The following is a 13,242-nucleotide window of genomic DNA, read 5'->3' as shown; positions in this document are numbered from 1 at the left end:
AAGGGATCATCACAATGAGGTCGTTATGATGAGATGTTGTTGGAGTTTTTGACCTCTTCCCACAGCCACCCACTCACAGGTAATTTCACTGAGACTGCAGTCTCTAAACGCTGTGCTGAAACACTCTGCAGGTGCCTAGGAGCAGACGGGAGCAAGCAGAAAACTACACTTACAGAGCTAAGCAGAGCCCACACTCTCAAGGAGACTCATTTAGCAATTTGCATACTCTTGCAAAATGAGGTCTGTTTGCAGCATCAATGTGTGCATCCCACGTGAAATAATTAGCTTCCTAACGACTGAACACTGAACAGCTCTCACCTCAAAACAAGAAAGTCCTGGGTTTGAATCCATGAGTCAGCTGGGGCTTTTCTATATGAGGACTATGTTTGAGTTCTGTGGGAGTTCTCTCTGGGTGCACGGTTTTCCTCCCACAGTCCAAACACGTGCACTGGTAATGGTCTAAATTTGCCGTACATAAGAAAATCATCGGATTAGTGATCCTATGGAAGCACTCACTCACAAAAAGAAGAGAACACACATGTCCCAAATCGTACCACTCGAGAGTGGGTTAGAGTTTATAAATTACACACATACACACAGAAACATACGTTACAGTGAAAAATAAAGCCCCGAGTAAGAAAACAATCGTGACTGAGCTACTCGCCATGCAATGCTGAAGAGACCACCCCTTGTTTTAACTGATGTTGTAGAAAAAGCAGCAGTCTAATTATCAGAATTAAAGGTTTTGTGATGGAGCCATTAATCTTTGCCCTGGCACAGGGTCATTAGTTAACTGCTACAGCAGGCCAAACAGCACCCAGCCTCACCCATCAGATGCCCATTTGTCACTCACCCCACAATCTGACCCAGAATACTAAGACCAGCAGGACACATGTGCAGCCAGGAGAGAGAGAGAGAAAGCGAGGAAATCCAATGGGGGTAGAAGGAAGAGGCAGAAAGTTCAGCCGTCCCAACAGCTGCCTGTCTTGCTTTCAGGTGATGACTTGGATCCATTAACAATTCTGAATTTTACACTGGACAATTTACACCAGCATAGTGGACAGTTGGTTTAGGCTAATATAAGATTTATTGCTATGTTATTCAATGTTACTTGCATGGGAAGTTATGGAGATATTGTAGTTTTCCTTCATTGCATCCTTATTCAGAATACTTTCCCATATTACATTTTTCTGCGTTTTTTTTGTTTGTTTTTTTGCTCTTTTTGTTTTTGCTGGATTGCTCACAATGTATCTTCTTCTTGCTAGCCAGCCAATTTACCCATCAGATGTTAGCAAAAGTTGGATCCTGCTTGAAAAGTAGACTGGGGTAAACTGGGAGCCCAATTAATGCGAGGAAAGATGCAAACACTACAAAGATAATGAAGCTTTGGGTGATATAAAGCAGATTTAAGAGGCTCCCAGAGGAAATTCACACCTGCCCAATATTAACAATGCATTGCACAGAGAGGCTTAGTGGACCCCAAGCTTTAAATTGCGCCAGTATTTGCTATACCTTGTTCTGTATGCAATAACACACTGGACATTGTCAGCATTACCAAAAATGCATTACTTTTGAGCTTTCTAGCTCACTTGAGTTCCTCTGCTCAGAGGTTATGAACAAGCCATCCCCAGCCTAAGCGTTCCTCACTGCCCATCAATCTCACTTCTGGGCAACCTCACCACATTTCCCATCACAGCTCACACCATTTATTTTAATAGCTCTTACTATAGCTAAGACAATTACATTACTCACTGTGAAAGACAGAACCAAATTATCAATAAACCATAGAGTCGGACATTGAAATGTTCAGTCAGCATGGTCTAACTCATATTAGTTCAACAAGACTTTCAATATTATCTTTTCAATTTCTGGAGAGCAGATCACACATCATTTTTGTATTAGTAACAGCAGTAATGTAACACTTCAAAAAGGGTATCATATTGCACAAAGTCATCTTCACTGTTTGAACATGATAAACGTATACATTACTCTGTGTGTTGTACATGCTTTGATTCTTCTCTTCTAAAATCATGACCCAGCTGGAGCAGCCATCTAGTAAACTGCTCTTTCTTGCTATAATCATTCATTCAGAGTGACAGGCACATATCCATTTATGAGAAGGAGGCTGCACAGGTCACCAAACTCACACAACAACTCTCCCTGATTTGTAGCAATTTGCTGCTATAGTTAAATACCAGAGCTTTTTCGTAATATGTGGATTTCATACATAAAATTCTGCAAATGGCCCATTTTAACTGACGTGCAGTCTATAAATCTGAGCAACTGAAGACAATGTTGAAATACTCCAGACAGAAAATAGGGGAACTGTAGATAGAAACAATATTGTCTAACCTTTATTTTTAGAATTCATTGACAGAAACAACAAATGTGAATAAATTAAATCTAACCTGCTGCAAAGCTGAGCCAAAATCGTCTTTTTTATTGCCATAGTACACACAAAGTTTATGTTTGTAGACACAGTAAGTCAACATCTTGAGGATTGCTCTAATAGAAATGCTTTTTCGGCATGAATAATACAATAAGTATGTGCTCTGCCCGGGCTACGTGTAAAGAAGTGCGCAAATACATTTTGTAGATGTAAAATTTGCATATATGACCAAGCTGGGTTATACTTAATTTAATAATGACTGGGATGTTATTGTCTTGTTCAGAAGTGGCAGGAGTGCCTAAGAGGACAGAGGGAAGAGGCCAAGGATGGGGGGGAAACATCATGTTAATGAATCTGTCTCATTCATTTCAAAAGCTTTGAAAAAGTTATTCCCCTGAGACTAAACAGAGATGCCTAATGAGAGTAATGAGTACAGGGTGATTGCCTTTTTTCATCTTCAAACAAACACAAGGTTTGCGCAGAAGTTTCAAGTGAAGAAGGACCAACATTGCACTTTTTTTAAAGATGGAAATGATGCAAGAAGGTTTTTCTTTTTGGTAAACGTGTTAGAAACGGCATCCACTGGTGCATCCAAAGGAACCGCTCAGCCACATAAATGGAGCTAGCTTGCACAGTCTGCAAGCTAGTTCAGGCAGACTGCTCAAGCTGGACTGCGTCATACACATGCCTTACTCTCCTCGCCTCATACACCAAACTAAGACCTCGAATTTGTTTAGACACCAACATTTCCCATTTCTTTCACTAACATGTGCTGCTCTGTATCGCTGCCTGCTGTTCAGCCCCTCCGTCGCCCCAGCAACCACCTATAGGTTTGAGCCTACAGGCATTTATTTTTTAAATTTGCTTTTTGATTTTTAATTGTAGCTGCATCTTTTTAGAGATGTGGTGCAGCAGAAAAGGCAATAGCAGAGCTGCATGATAAATTGAAATAATGAGATAGAATTTGCTAACTAGGAGTTTTTCTTTAGGCTCTCAAAAGATTTGCACAATTATTTCTTATACAAGAAACGCTCCTGTACCTACTTTGGATTTTGACTGAAGCATTTCAACAGCGGGACAGGTTGCCATGTGATTTGATAGACATTTTTCCCGCAGGTAATTACTTTACGTTTTTATTCAAGTCTATCTATCTATTAAGTTAAAATGTTCAGGACTTTGGTCTGTATAAAAAAGCTGACATTAAACTCAGTTGTAGTTCTGGCAGGACAGGGAGTCAAGCTCAGCCAGCAATCTCGGCTTCTTGGCTCTCTGTATCTATTAGCTTGCCATTTCTCCACTGTATTTGGTAGGATGAGCCAGAGACATTGATTACAGTATGTCTGCACTTGGGAGTAAGACTTAATATTATCTTGACTTTCCACATGCATTTATATGTATAACCTGAGGGAGGAGATCATTTTAAACCTTATTTTCTGGCAGTTGCTTCTTTTACCAGATTTATGTCAATTTTTACATCCCTGTGACTCCTGACACTGAACGTATGGCATTCTACCTGTTGATTATTATTAGGTAAAAGTAACTGCCCTGGGATGTAACCAAGATCACTGCCAATCTGCAAGTCTAACTTTCACAAAGATTTTTATCTTTGTTAGAATTAACACAGCAAATGTGCTAATATTAGTATGAGCTCGGAGCAATGCTGAAGTTCAGTCTGAAAGATCTCAGTGGCTGCGGCTGAGCCAATACACCAAACTTATCTACATTCTAGCTTTAAACACTTAACTCATTACTTATTTATGTGTTACTTTATAATATGAATTTCCATCAACACCACACTCCAAACTCATATTATTATGCTTCCAATCTCCCAGCCTTCCTCACTCTCTTCTTGCTGTTTTGACTTTTGACCCCAGCAGGAACAAGTGGGACACAACCCTGACTCTCACAGAAGTAATGCATATTAATTAACCACTTGAGCATGGAGACTGTTTCATCCATTAACATACAAAAGCTCAACAGAACCTCCTTATTAGCGCTGTATAATTGCTCCTTCACTCTGCACTGAACTGTGTCTGACTGCGTTATAGCAGAAATAAGAGGACACGCTGCTGCAGCAGCCTAATTCTCCCTAGACATTCAACTAATATGATGGACATGGCAAGCTAAGGCTAATTTAATATAGATAGTTGTGCATAAGTGAAAGAAGCAGGAGCTGGAGATGTGATTAGCTCCATCTCTCAGGATTCATTTAGGAATCGGAGAGACTGTAGATGGTAAGATGGCAGATGGGTTTCAAAAGTGTTTATTAATTGATCATATCTAATGGCTTAATATTCACAAGGGGAGAGTGGTGAGATGAATATGAATATGAAGTAGACAATTAGAGCTAATGCTTTAGGGCCCGGTTGCTTTATCGCTGTGGATATTGGTGCAGCGAATTCAGGGGAGTTGCTATTTATCTGTTTGTTTTTCTTTTTTCTGGAACCTGTCTCCTCCAATTTATGTTATTCTTTTACTTTGCTATGAGGCGAAGAAAAAGAAATCTAATCAGGGGCAACGTGAGCAGCTTTAACAACTTTCAAATGCAATAATAATAGTCTGAGTGTTTAAAAAATAGCTGTCGACAAACAGTGGAATCTGATATATATGTATATCTTTGTTCTGGCTATTCTTGATGGATTTCGTTTGCATTTTACCGTGCGTCCTTTAATGACACAAGCTGCATATCTGTGACCTCATTTCTGAGTCTGTGAGTGCAAAACTGTTTATTTTTCCCCTATAGTCTGAGTGTATGTCTTCACACAAGCCAGAGCTGATTTTGTGAGACATCCAGATGCCATTTTAAACAAGGCTCCATTCACTCTCGTCTTCTCTTTGGCCCTATTCTTCTGTCCCACGCCACATTTGTCTGAGTAAAAGCTCTGTAACTTATTCGTGGTCCAACAAGCAATGTCTGGTGAAAAGGGACAGAGACGGGAAATTGGATTTCTTCTGCTCTCTAGATGTGCTAGTGTATGGGCGCTTCCTATGTCCCCAGTCGCACTGTTCTCTCAATCACTTTCTTACTCACTGTGCAACAACATAAGGCTATTAGAGCTGTCGCATAGATGAATGTAATCCATGCTCAGTGCTGCGGTGAATTACAGAGCATCGTCCCTCTTTGCCATGTCTAATGGGACAAAGCCAACACTTCAAAGCCTTTCTTTAAAGCAGGTGTTTGAGAGGTTGTAAGCATTAGACTTTAGCATTATTACTATAAATATGTATTTCAAATAAATCTGGGCTGTGAAATTACATCATTGAATTCACATGGTCTTGGCATGTAACACACAAAAGCCCAGTGATCTCATGTTTGATTAGGAGCCTGCTGTAAACATTCAAACTGACAGCAGGATGACAATTAAACAAATTTCCCAAGCATTTCAGAAGCAGAGCGTTTCTTGTACATATGCCCAATATACCTCAATAATAATTCGAATAATTCTCATTTGGTTTCATTAGAATCTTTAAAAAAAAAGAAGAAGAGGTGTTTAAGATGCATCATGCATTTTCAGCTCTTTTCACTACTGTGACAAATAACTGTTTCGGTAGGATGCAACAATTTGCTTATTTGCACATTCCTGCAGTACAAATGATTACTGCGTAATTACCTTGTCAACTCTGAATGAGGATGTAGAGTAGAAATGTAATGAAAATGCAGAAGCAAGCAAAACAAAATACATTTCATGCATGTCACAGCGGTAGCAAAGCACACAAAGATGCTTTCTTTAATTTCGCAAAACAGATATTGTGATGTGCAAAAGTCTTGAGCCACCCCTTGTTTCTTCCAAGCAGCCAGACTTTCTTGCAATTTTTTATATCTTGAGTAATAGTTCTCCAGGCTCCTGCCACTTAACACTGACGTATGACTCATTCAAACATGAAAAAGGCACCTAACTCAAGGGAGGAACCAGTGCTGTGTCACATAACAGACAACTTAGCAAAGAACCCGTTTTAAATTCCATCTTTAGGCACTTTTAAATGAGGAGAAACACCGGAACAAAACACCGTAAAAAAATAAAAACCCAAAACACCAAAGCCATGCCGTCACATTTTTGTTCAGTGCTGGCAAGACCATTAATAGATCTTTGCAAAGATGTATCTTCTTGATTAAAGCCTTTACATCCCAGATGCACCACGCTATGCCAAGAGTTTATTCAGCATCTGTGTGGCCTCCAGCAAATGTTCCATGGATACCGCTTAACATTCGTCTGCTGGACAACAGGAAAACATTTGAATTATTTAACATACTGCTGAAGTGAAAACAGCTTGGAGGATAAGATTTTGTGTGTCCTAAGCCGGAATGCACAGCTGAGCACAGCAGGATGTCAGATCAAACGGTGGGTGTGCATTCAACTCTTACTTAGGGTGCGCAAATTGAATGAAACTGATTGCTACATGTTGTAATTACCATGAAAGAGAGAGAGCAACAAGATACACCTCATACATACAGCAGCCAGTCAGTCATAGATTTGGTTTCTACTTGGTGAAATGTTGCTCAGAGCACCATGCCGTTTTAATGAGTGTCTGATATCTTCTGACATTGTGTTGCAACTTCTGGTGGTGATTTATGTCAATCGCCTTGTGATACTCACAGGAGGAATGACTGCTGGGGAAGCTCTTGCGCCCCTCGGAGACTACCGCCGGCTCCCCAGTGCAAAGCATCTTTGCATTCATTTGCCCATCTGGGAAACAACGCTGTAAGTAGTCTGGCCTCGGTCTGAAAATCAAACAATACCATCGACGGGAAGAATTTCATTTTACTTGTCAAGAGTGAAAAAGGGATCTCATGTGGCAAGGGCCAAGAGCCTAACATTTAGCATTACTGACACTGCCTTTAAAAAAACATGGGCTTGTTTAACGTACCTGCCAACAATCAACTTGATAGTATTTGTGAAGACTCCGTTTAGAGCAAGAGCCAGGGATACAGCTGGAGGAAGAGAGACACATAACTGAACATTTTACAGTGTTGGGGTACTAAGACTGACATTTTTCAGCATCTGTAGGACTAATTGAAACCATCACGCTGCAGTAAATCATTCATTCTGTCAGTGTGACAAAGATTCGGGCAGGTTTACTTCTCCTCTGATATAATATAGCAATAAAACATCGATGGGAATTTCCCTTGCAGGTGGACACATGGTTGTTAGGGTCGTGTGTGAGCAGCAACAGTAGCGAGTAGGACTGACAAATGTATGCTTAGCTACCCTGTGAGACTCGTGGTGCTTTGAGCTACCATAAATGCCCCATCTAGCTTTTGTTTTAGGAGTGTGGGTAAATTGCCGTGGACCAAATATAACAGATGTCTGTCAGATCAAATCCAGCAATAAGCTTTCTCATCTCACAGTAGTGATAAAATTTTAGGTTCAGTCAAGGCTCGGGGCATAGGGTGTCTTGTTCGATCATCTCAGGATTACATCTTTGTCTCTTTTGCAGATGAAGTGGTCATGACAGCTTCATGAGGCAGCAACATTCAGATTTATGCAGCCGGGTGTTAGAATAAGAATGAGGACCTCAAACTGAAGCCGTGGCTATCAACTGGGTCGGCAATGAGTTTGCGAGATAGCCTTAAATAGAGCCACTGCTCTTCCACCAATACAATGAGACACGTGCCGCTTTTGAGCATGTCTATTCTATAGATGGACATCTAGCAGGTGAGAAGTTGGCTGAGAAAAGCTTCGACAAAGACTTAGAAAAGCTGGAAAACATGGGCAAGGGTAAGCCCTATTGCACACCAACAAAACTTAGGTAAGCAGTAAAAAATAGATCATTTGAATATAATGTCTAAGTTTAGTAACAGTATTAGTACTAAATACAAAGGGTGAGATTGATGTGTTACTTGTTAGATTTGAAAATGTGATAAAAGTAAAGAAAGAATCCTCACAGAAAAACTGACATAAGCGCATCCTTTTAGAGCCTAGTCTGACTGTGAAGCAATTCCTGCTTTATTAAACATCCATGATGGGGAACAGGAAAACTCCAATAGGTTGACAGGTAGGTGTTATACTGTAAATGTATGTTCATTTAATTAGCTGTAAAGAAAACCACCGGGACTCATCATTAGTACCCTGACCTCATAGGTTCATCCCAGTAGTCCGCAGTGGAAATGAGTCCATTCACCCTACCACCAAAACACACATGAATTATCTTCCTGAGTGGCTGACAGGAGCACAGATTCAGTATTATTTCACAGCTGGATAATTTGGGCAAACCAGTGCAGATCAAATGAAATCCCAGAATGAGGCACATACCGTCTCGGCAGGGACGTTAAATTGCAGCGCGTTTCCCTCATCCTTTGTCAGATCTCTGTCAGGATAAAACTATTGCTCCACTCCAACTCCCTAACATGTTAGGAAATCCTTTTTGGTGCTTGCTGACGGTCATTATTGCACTAATGATTTTTTTGCTGACCTATAGCCAAACGTAACGCTGACACAGTTTGACAGTTTGTGTTTTGCGCTTAATGCCCATTTAACTCCTGCTACACAATAAGCAGATTTCTGCTGATGAAAGTGGTTGCTATAAATATAATGTGCATCTAGTGCGGTGGACTGCCATATGGCACGCATGTATATTCCCACCCTGCAACTCTGTCCTTCCAGTTCGGCCAAAATTCACCTCACATCCACTAATTAATCTTGAAGGGTCCGAGAGGAGCTTGCATGATTAGCCATTTTTTAGCCCACCATGAGGGATCCTAATATATTCATCCCCCTAATATAGTATTCATCCGGCACCAGTCCCTATGCCAAATAGGTCTACTTACATTTGGATTGGGGCTATGCCTCTGCAAACCAAATCTGGTCGCATTCATATGCATATACCCTAGAGTTTGCCCCAATGATTACTCTAAGGCACAGTTTCAGGAAATTAGTAGCCTCATGAATAAAGATAGGACTGCGGCCGTTACATTAGCAAAGACCCTCTCTTTCAGCTCTTACAGAAAAACAAGGTGATTTGTGGGATTTGATGAAATCACCGATTGTTTAAATCGATTGTCATATCCTTAATATATTGCTACCCTCTAAATCTTCTCTCTTTTTAACAGCACAGGTGTTCAAACATAGAGCCTCGTTTTTTATATAGTACTTTCATAACTAGATGCTGATGCTTTGACACATGAGCGTAAACACAAATGCATTCTTGTACTCTGCTGGAAGATTGATCCCCATACACACAGTAAAAAACATAAGTAAATAAGAACGTCACTATATGTGTGGTATGGGATCTCACACTCAGATGCTGAGCAATATTATTCATTCTTTGTCACCAAAAACACACATAAAGAAATCATTACAGGATCATCTGCCGTTCTCCGAGAGTCGTATATAATATAATCAAACTTCCAAGATGGCATCGTTGTATCTTCACTGAGATAATCACGTAATTAAGCAGCATGACTTTGGGAATGATAAAGGATTATTAGACAACTCTAAAAAGAAAAACAATCCTTTTCACTCCAAAGAAAATGAGGCAAAGAGGCAGTGTGTTAGTAGATTGCACTGTATCAAACATTAAAACCCAGTACATTAGAAAAACTAATTTCCATTGGTACTCGGGAAATCTAACTCAAAACCCACAAATTATGAAAGTTCAATTAAATCTGTCTGAAAATTTGATTTATAGATTCAGAGTTAGAGGACCCTCAGGGACTGCTTGAAACCCCATAAATTAGCAAGAATATGAGGACAGCTACTTTTCGGTGATTTTAGTTTGGCATGAAAAATAAATTGGTCTGTAGGTAAAGCTACTTTTTAACCACAGACCCAGTTGAACAGCTGCTTTCCTTTTCTTTCTCATTCAGTCTTGCGGAAGAATTGGTTCAAAGCTACTTTCAGTAATGTGATCATGTAGAAACTTGTCAAAATAATGGGCTTCCTTTTAGTCTTTGTTCTTCGGCGTGATGCTGCTTTCTCGTTCAGCTTCTAGGAGTGCCTCTCTGCAGGCAGTAATGGGCCTGTTTAGTTCTACACAACACTGTAATCTCGGGACCGATGCACTGAGCTACGCTCGCTCCCCCCATTCATCTTTGGGAGAATCTTTAATTGGATTTGTGTTAAACTTTCTTAATGCTGTCTGATGTGCCAAAGCCTCTGCAGGCCTCTGGACCCAGTGGAAAATGGCATATCAGTGCGGAGGAAACGCTCAGATGTTGCCTGATAGAACAAACAGCATAAAATTTCAATTGGTAAATACTCGTGGTTGCTGTGATTAAGATCAATTTGTGCAGTACCAGCAAACACAAAGATCTGCACCGTTAAGTAAAACCAGGTCGAACTGTGGAAAGATCAAACGGATTAAAGAAACAGACATTTTTTAATAGTTATTTTACAAGAAATCCAAACCACACAGTATTACACTACATGCAATATAAATGTCAGTTGAAGACTTCTAATGGGCTAGATTACACTGACAATAATCAGCAACAAATTTGTGACATTTCAAACAAATAACTCCACGAACCTAAACAAGCCTCTTTTATCTCTGTCTTGTCCGTCCTCTGAATTATCTTCACCACAAATATCACTGCCAGTGGAGTAAGGAATGAAATTGCCTGTAAGGAAATAAAGACAGTGACAAATATATGGTTATTACTGTGACATTAGAGATGTACTACAGCACTCTATTAGGTCTTTTTTTTTCTTTTTCTTTTTTGCAGGTTAATTGTGAAATGATTTGTGCCTCTGGGAATGACCCGAGCCCATCTATTATTCAGAGTTAATTTTAACAAGGCAAACTGAGGGGCAAAACAAGCTTCTTTATTGTTCAGTGGTTCTTCGTGCCTGAGCTGAGAGAATTATGCCCTTAGTTTGATATGAGATTGGGGCCCTCTCAGCACCTAGGTAATTATTCATGCCCGAGAATCTATTAATTACTCTCTGGACAAATTCTGCATATTTTCTTTTCCTTAAGCAACAGAGGTAGCAAAAAACAAAGGTAGTGTTTTAGTCCCATTATTATAACGCACACATATTCCTTTCCCTGTGAGTCCTGTTCATTAGTTCAGCTGTGTACATCCTGAGTATGTTTGTGTATCGCTGCCAATTATGATCTCATTTTGCACCTCACTATCCCCTCGAAATAGCTCAAACGTGTAATCACACTTTCATTCACACTCATAAGTGAAGCGAGAGTTGCTCTCTGAATTTCAATTTAAACAAGTCACTGTGGGTTTTTTTAACCTTGTAACACGGCAGTCGGTTTGGTGCAAAGTGCACACGTCCTACTAAAGCTGAACAACATAATGCAAAACTTAATGTACAATAAAAGACAAAGTGTACTCTGGACAAAGTAACTTATAACTTTAACATACATGAAATATATTATCGTTGCAAATGCAAATGGAGACATATAAAATTTTCTTACAGCATCTTTATTTTGTACATTTTGGCATATTTAGAGTGAAACACACAATAAATCAGGCAAAGCGCGGAAACCTTGTGATTGAAAAGTTGCTACACTATAGTGCCAAAAGCATTCATGGCCCCTTCCTGTTCCTACATACACAAAGCCTTTAAAGACATAGCCTGAAAAGACATAAAGACAAAGTCTAAAAAGACATGGTTGAGCTGGTGTGGAAGAACTTGACTGGCCTGCACACAGTCCAGACCTCAGAATACTTCTGAGGTGCCTGCGAGCCAGGTCTTATTGTCCAACATGGTCTTCTGGAAGTTCCCATAAACACACTCCTAAACCTCGTTGAAAGCCTACCCAGAAGAGCTTAAGCTGTTATAGCTGCAAAGGATGGGCTAACATCGTATTAAACCAGGGGCGGGGGAACTCCAGGCCCCGAGGTCAGGTGTTCTGCAGGTTTTAGATGCATCCTTAATCCAACACAGCAGATCTATATGGCTAAATTACCTCCTCAACATGTCTTGAAGTTCTCCAGAGGCCTGGTAATGAACTAATGATTTGATTCAGGTGTGTTGACCCAGGGTGATCTCTAAAACCTGTATTAAACCCTATGGATTAAGAATTGGATGTCACTCAAGGCAAACAAGCAAATAATTTTGGCAGTATAGTACATCATGGGCATGCAATGTTTTTGGGTTCCCAGCCAGATCTACCTCTCACGTATGACATTCAAAAAGATCAAGACTGAAATGTCCAAAGTGCACAGCTGGAGGCTTTTCCATACGTCATTTTAGAATATAAAGATTTTGTTAACTGTTTCTTTTACATTTACTAAGCATACCTTTTAATCAATTAACAGTAAGCCTATTTAATACTTAACAGACACATATCTTGTTCTTTAACTCCTTATATAACAGCATTTTATCGTATTTGCAATACATTTGTAAACTGCAATGTTTATATTTCTTTACATTTACATGTACTTTTGAGATTTGCCCATCTCCTTAGGGCTCATGCAGGATAGCAACTAATTCATAAAACAATTAATATCACTGCCTAGTATTTGGAGCAAATTTCATTTCACTTCATAGAGAGATTATTACTGTAGATAATGTTTTAGAATACTTTATACTCATATTAACTTCTTCAAGGCTTCATCTGGAAATCATGCATAATCAACTACCGGTATTTGCATAAACAGTGCAAAAATGGAAACAGTTGCAATTTTTGTATTTTACTGATTTGTAAAGCTTTTTTTCCACTTCATGGGCAGCTTTTAATTATTAGATAAATTCTCCACACCTTCAGAGCTGTTGTTAGAACAGTGACACTGAATAACTTGAGTTGTGCATAGTTTCCTAGACGACTGTAGGGTGGTGGGAGTGTGGGGTAATTTACAGTCGTGTCATGAGTGAAGATCTTTGCACACTGAAGTTGTGATAATCTATAAATTAAACACAAACCAAAAGAGTGATGATGAGCTTTAAATAATCTTGTTC

The 13,242-nt window shown here is 39.7% G+C and overlaps 1 protein-coding gene across 1 annotated transcript in view; it reads right to left on the bottom strand.

Annotated features, from left to right (window-relative positions):
* The window catches only part of plpp4 (phospholipid phosphatase 4), a 49,597-nt gene that overhangs the window by 6,730 nt on the left and 29,625 nt on the right, over positions 1-13,242 (bottom strand). Inside the window, exons 3-5 of the mRNA XM_026190243.1 lie at positions 10,853-10,943; positions 7,256-7,319; positions 6,985-7,109 (exon numbers count right to left, since the gene is read on the bottom strand). Of these exons, the coding sequence (XP_026046028.1) occupies positions 6,985-7,109; positions 7,256-7,319; positions 10,853-10,943 (280 nt within the window). The remainder of the gene's footprint in view (positions 1-6,984; positions 7,110-7,255; positions 7,320-10,852; positions 10,944-13,242) is intronic.

This window comes from Astatotilapia calliptera, chromosome 13 (assembly GCF_900246225.1).
Source record: "Astatotilapia calliptera chromosome 13, fAstCal1.2, whole genome shotgun sequence".
In the NCBI taxonomy this organism is placed as follows: Eukaryota; Metazoa; Chordata; class Actinopteri; order Cichliformes; family Cichlidae; genus Astatotilapia; species Astatotilapia calliptera.
Note: the sequence above shows the minus strand (reverse complement) of the source record. Positions and strands in the feature narration are given on the sequence as shown.